We start from the raw sequence: 6,000 nt of genomic DNA, 5'->3' as shown, positions 1-6,000 counted from the left end.
TGTGGACACGCACGGTGGTGAACTCTGTGCCACCACCAGAGGGGACTGTGTGACACCAGCGTGGCACAGCCGTGACGCGGTGTCATCGTCATCGGGTGTCGCGTTCGGCAGCCAGCATCGGGTGTCACCGTCATGCAGAGGGGACAAAAGGACCCCCTGGGGACGTTGAGCCGAAGCTGGGGACACTGTAACCAGCTGGAGGACTTCCTGGAGAAGTGGGGACACAGCATCGTGCTGTCACACCACCAAAGTTGGGGACACCTTCATGGCACCCTGGTGGTGTCACGTACTGGAGATGGGGACACCCCCACAGTGTCACCCCCACGGACCACTTTGTTCCCATGGGTCGGGGGTTGACACCCCTCACTTTTGCAATTAAGGTTTATTTTTCGATAATGGGGGTTAGGGGATGTCCCCCCCCATGTCCCCATGTAAACTAAGCATGCACGCTGCAGTTTTCAGCCTAGGCTTTTAAGAGCAAAGCCAGAAAATTCCACACCGCTCAGTACAAAGCTGTGCGATGATGAGAGTGACTCAAGCTCTGCCCAAAGGATGAAAAGTAGCATCAAAACGGCTGAAGAGAGGGGGGACAATGAGGCAAGGTAGCACTGCAGAGAAGTCAGGAGAACACCTCTGCCTTCCGGGATCAGGCAGCCGGCGGAGCCTCTCTTCCCCCAACAGAGACGCCTGCAGGGTGAGGGGCACACGCTCACTTCTGCTCAGTGCTGCCCCGAGAAACTCAGACAGCTCGAGACAGCTGTTCTCTAACTCAGCGCGCCTGTGCTCAGGCCGTGCTACTCGCAGCTCTGTGCACGTGCTTTGCAGGCAGTGCGTTTATGGGCAGGGCCAAGGACTGGTGCATCCATTGCTTCTATAACCTGCAGCATCCCCTGATGGAGATGTGGGAGTTCTGACCCAGCGCCGCGAGTGGAATAACGAGGAGGTGGTGCAGCAGCTCACTGAGTGCCACTGGACAAATCAGGCCGTGCGCTCTTTGTGAATACAAAGCTCCAATTGTTTATTGATGGACTGCAACCAGAGTGCCAAGTTGGGCTGCTGCCACGAAGCCGCTGCCTTCTGATGCTCCTCCACTCAGTCCTTCAGCTGCAGCTTCTCCATCATCTCCACAAGGCTGTTCATTGTGGAGGACTGGAAAGAAAGAAAGCGAGCGTCAAAGTAGGACACCGCTTCCCCCAGCATTCTACAATCCCCTTCACGTCTGACAGACAGAGAACAACAAGAGCCGTGTCTGTGCTCACCGAGGACTCACCTCTGCACGTGCAGCGGCAGCTCTCAGAGCAGCCTTCTTCATTTCTGCTCTCCTCTCTTTTTGTCGTTGTCGTCTTGCTATAGAGAAAGAGGAGAGAAATTCAGTTTGTCAACAGCAAAACCGCGGAAACATGGGTACATGAAAACAGGCTAGGAAGCCTCTCAGGGAAGGGTATTTCCAGTGGGACAAGCAGAAGGCCGTCATGGATTTCATGGGAAAAGAGAGGGTTACACTTTCTGGCACTTCCTTGCCATTGGACTCGGCAGCCTTCTACTCTTTTCCCCTCTCCGCAGAGAGAAGGAGAAAGCAAAGCAAATCCTAAGCAAACTCCATGCACCTGATAAGGGAAGCACCTCACCAGGGCAGCTGCAGCACCTTCCTACCTCTTCGCTTTGAGGTCCGGAACCGCTCAGTCGGCGCTGGGGCAGGCCCAGGGTGTGTTGCTGGAGCTGGCACACCGCCTCTGCTCTGATGTGGGCTCTGAGCCTTCTCCCCATCGCGCTCCACCTTCACTTGTTTCTTGGCAGGCCACAGCTCTGCTTTTTGCTCCTCTTCCTCCACTCCCTTGCGCTTTCTTGCAGCCATGGTCTTGGAGAGGGAGTGGTTGTCAACTGCAGGGGAAGGTCTTTCCCCTCTGCTGGGACCTGCTGTTCCAGGAAGCCCTCCTGGAGCCTGGAGAGGAGCTTTCGCGTACATCTTGCCGTTTGGCTCAGCACCTCTCCCTGTTCAAATCAAGCAAGGGGAAGCAGCAAGATTAAAAGAGAGTCACACACTGCCTTCGGTCTGCAAAATGGGCCACAATGCTAGGAACTCTCGAGTGTTCACAGCAATGGACCTTGGGATCTTGGCTGAACTGTGGGCCATTTCCAATTGGGACAGGAAAGGCAACTGTAATCCCCAGGGATTAAGATCTCAAGCAACACGCAACGACAGCAGTCCCAGGAAAGGACAGACAGAAAGCCTAACTAGAAAGACAGTGCACCAAACCCAGATGCTGCTGTGTGTCTGTACCTCTCTTGGGGGCTGTGCCACACTCCATGCTCCTCCCCTGGCTTCCTGCAAGGCTGCGCTTCACTGCAAGCCTGCTTGCATCAGCTTCTGTCAGAAAGGAAACAAGAAAGACATGAAGAGCATCTCTTTGGAGGAGCATTTTAGCACAGCCAACCACAAACTTCTGCTCCTCAAGCGTAGTTTCTTCAATTGGCCTTTCTGCTGCTACAACGCTGTGCCATTTCTGCAGTCAGCACAGATCTGCAGTGCCCCTTCTTTTCTCCTCCATCCCACACAGCCCTTCATGCAGCCCTATTTAGAGGCAGGTACCCACACCACAGCTCACAAGAGCTTCTTACCTGGGGAGGCTTTCCGTTTCCCCCCAAGCCCAGCACCATTCCATGGACGCGCAGGCTCCGTCCCTACAACAACAGATTGTGTGTTGATTTCACAGACACCAGGAGCAGCACTGTCCTGTTAGCCCACGTCCACCACAAAAACCAAAAGACACTCTTCTACAGCCAGAACAGAAACTGATCTTTAAACTGCAGTGCGCTTGCACAAAGCACTACTGCTCTCATTCCCGCTCAGGTGGCAGCAGAGGAACCCCAGTCTGCCTGACAGCTCTGCATGCTGCAGAGCAAAGCTGCGTCAGCACACAAAACGCTATCAGCTGCAAAAGTCGAGGCACGGATTTTTTGTCCCTACAGGGAATGCACTCAGCTCTGAGCACCACCACTTACACACACACTTCTGTCTCACTGCTGCCATCTGTTGCTGTCGGCCTCTCTAATGCTTCCACCATGGTTACCGGACATCCCTGCAGTGCTGCACCGCTCAGAAGTAATACTTAAAATGCATTCTTCCATACTTCATGACAGAGGACTGCAGAGACTCACTTTTGCGTGGTGCTAAGGATGGTCCGTCCCCATCGCGTCCCTCTGTGCGCTGCAAGGCGCTGTTGGATCTCTGGCAGCCTGCTGGGTGCTGCTCCCTAGCACAGGGAACCGCGCCGCGCTGCTTCTGAGGAGAGAAATAAAGGAAGGGCCATGGAAAGAGCCACCCAACGTTTGCAAAGAGATGCAGCGTTCCAGATGGTGCCAGAGGTGGGTATCAGAGTGCTGAGACGTTAGTTATCACTAACGGAAACATTTGGGAGCGCATTCACAACATCTGCACGCGCTGCAATTTCTGGGCATATCCAGCTTTCTCATCGTTCAGGTGGAGAAGACGGGCGCTCTCAGACATCACTTCGGGGGGTTAAACCAACACACCTGCAAACACCAGCATTATTCCGAGGGAAACAGTGACTTCAGGTGCCACAGTTCAACCCATGCAAAATTACCGTACACAGCCTTAGCTCTTCACCACTATTTCTTCCCCACCCTTTACTACTGCAGGCAGCTAGAACTAACTTCTCAGCAGAAACCCAGGGCAGCTGGCAAACCATAACCAGGTGCAGCTGGCAGGAGGGCAGTGCCCGCTCTCTGCTCCCACCCTGCCCCAGCAGGTTAAGGAGCCTGGCAATGCTGTCCTGTTGCTGCAAGTGCACAACCCAGCCGCTTACTGAGCTAACAAAGGACCAGCAGGGCTCCCCCTGCTCCACCCCTTCCCCTCCAAAACCAGAGAAAGGAGAAACCCAAGCGAAAGAAACCCAGCCATACCTTTCCACGCGCAAAGCAGCGATGGCAACTGCGTCCGTCTCCCTGCTGAGACATGCTGGGGAACGTCTCAGGGGAAGCTCAAGTTCCCGGGGTCCTCTCCACAGGGACTGCCCGCACTGTTGGAAAGAGCTGGCTTCACTCTCTCTTCAAGTGCCTCGATCCCCAAAATCTCCTTTTGGAAAGGAAAAAGGAACCCTAAGGAAAGAACCTGCAAGTGAAAAACAGTGAGGAAGAAGCATTTTCCCAGCATTCTTCTGCTGTGCAGTTTAGACTCTCGGGCAGGGCAATGTCTCGAAACCAGCTGGTTACAAGGACTGTCCCCAAAATACACCCAGCTCCTGTACAGCTGCCATGATTTCTGACAGCAAGCGTTCTCCATCTCCTCAATAGTTACGTACCTTGAAGCACATGGCTGGTGTTGCTGTCCTGAAGAAAACTCCCTCTGTCTCACTGCCAGCCGGGATGAGGGCTGATGCAGCGTGCCCACCCCAGCCCAGCTTTCCTGCTGAGACACCTCCCGGCAACCACCCAGCACCAAACCCAGCTCACCTGCTCGGCCTGCTCAGCCTGAGCTGTGCCCAGCTCACGCACACGCCGCAGCGGTGCTTCCGACGGGCTCTCGCAGGGTGATCTCTCAAGGAAAGCTCACAGCTCAGTCTCTGCGTGCAGCACACTCACCAGAGCACCAGCTCTGCTCACCGGCTGTGCCACAAACGCTCCCACCTCGGCGATGACTGTGACCTCAGCGAGTGCCCTCATCACTTCTGTGCTTCCATCATAAGCAAAGGGCGTGCTCACCTCCCAGATCCAAATTTTAGGAAACCAACACCACGGTCTCCCAACGGGTTTATTTAAGTAAAAGAACAGAGAAATTAAGATGACCCTCATGCAGCCAGTTCTTGCTCAGGTGCTGCACAATCGGACCAAGGAGATGTTACCCCCAGGCTGCCTCCAGCTTGGAGGATTTGAGCTCCCAAGCAACCAGCAAGCATTTGGACGTGCCCTCCCCCTGCTTTTTACAAGGACAGACGAGTCCTTCTTGGGATGCCAGCTATTCTGCAAAGGCGGAATAGCTCTGTTCTTGGGCCGCAGCTCCTTGGCCACGCGCTTCTCAAATACTGGGGCTGCATTACCTCCTGGGCATCCACACGTGCTCCGACTCTCCCGCAGGGTTTCTGGCTTCCTGCTGGGGAGCTTCTCATCTTCTGCAATATCATTCCTGCCTCCTCTGGTACCATCCTGGGAGATGCTGCAGAGCTCATGAGCCTGAACTACCTTCCTCCCATCAGCAGCTGCTCTTGCTTTAAAGAAGTGCCAGCACCTACGAATCAGCTTGGAGAAAGTAATTCTGGGGACCCAGAGACACTGCAAGTTTCAATGCAGCTCCCACAAGAACGCTGCTGTTAAATCCATAGAATCATAGAATGGATCAGGTTGGAAAAGACCCGAAAGATCATCGAGTCCAACCACAACCTGACCATACTCCCCTAACTCTAACAACCCACCACTCAATCATGTCCCTGAGCACCACATCCAGAGCTCTTTAAACACGTTCAGGGACAGCCAGGACACATCCCCAATTAGCCAGGACTGCTGAAGGATGATGGAGAGCGGCTTGGCAGCCACGTCTGCCAACCCCCTCAGCACCCCAAGGTTCAATCCATCCGGCCCCATGGCTTTCAAAGCAGGTTTTGTTTCTTTAATTATTGTCTCCCATTCTATCTTTTCTTTTAGAAAGGAATCTAAAAGATGAAAAGTAAGAAAGTACTAAACAAAATGAATCAAAAGAAATGAAAAAAGGAAAGAAAGGGGAAGAGATGAAAAGAGACGGAAAGAAAAGGGGAGAGGGAAAGAAAAGGGGAGAGGGAAAGAAAAGGGGAGAGGGAAAGAAAAGGGGAGAGGGAAAGAAAAGGGGAGAGGGAAAGAAAAGGGGAGAGGGAAAGAAAAGGGGAGAGGGAAAGAAAAGGGGAGAGGGAAAGAAAAGGGGAGAGGGAAAGAAAAGGGGAGAGGGAAAGAAAAGGGGAGAGGGAAAGAAAAGGGGAGAGGGAAAGAAAAGGGGAGAGGGAAAGAAAAGGG

The 6,000-nt window shown here is 53.6% G+C and overlaps 1 protein-coding gene across 2 annotated transcripts; it reads right to left on the bottom strand.

The window, feature by feature from the left end:
- Nucleotides 1-269: 269 nt before the first annotated feature.
- Nucleotides 270-5,729, bottom strand: LOC149913807 (zinc finger CCCH domain-containing protein 11A-like). Of its 2 annotated transcripts, XM_090128921.1 has the most exons (8): nucleotides 4,323-5,728; nucleotides 3,925-4,132; nucleotides 3,160-3,283; nucleotides 2,620-2,682; nucleotides 2,282-2,368; nucleotides 1,654-1,992; nucleotides 1,271-1,347; nucleotides 270-1,149 (listed from the first exon to the last, which is right to left on the bottom strand). In XM_090128921.1, the coding sequence occupies exons 2-8, from the start codon at nucleotides 3,976-3,978 to the stop codon at nucleotides 1,093-1,095; spliced, it is 801 nt and encodes a 266-aa protein (XP_089985047.1). In that variant the 5' UTR covers nucleotides 3,979-4,132; nucleotides 4,323-5,728; the 3' UTR covers nucleotides 270-1,092. The 2 variants fall into 2 exon arrangements, with proteins under 2 accessions (XP_089985047.1, XP_089985046.1); XM_090128920.1 differs by having other exon boundaries at nucleotides 3,925-5,729.
- Between the last annotated feature and the right edge of the window lie 271 nt (nucleotides 5,730-6,000).

Source organism: Phasianus colchicus, chromosome 34, assembly GCF_987193195.1.
Source record: "Phasianus colchicus chromosome 34, bPhaCol1.hap1.1, whole genome shotgun sequence".
Taxonomy (NCBI): domain Eukaryota; kingdom Metazoa; phylum Chordata; class Aves; order Galliformes; family Phasianidae; genus Phasianus; species Phasianus colchicus.
Note: the sequence above shows the minus strand (reverse complement) of the source record. Positions and strands in the feature narration are given on the sequence as shown.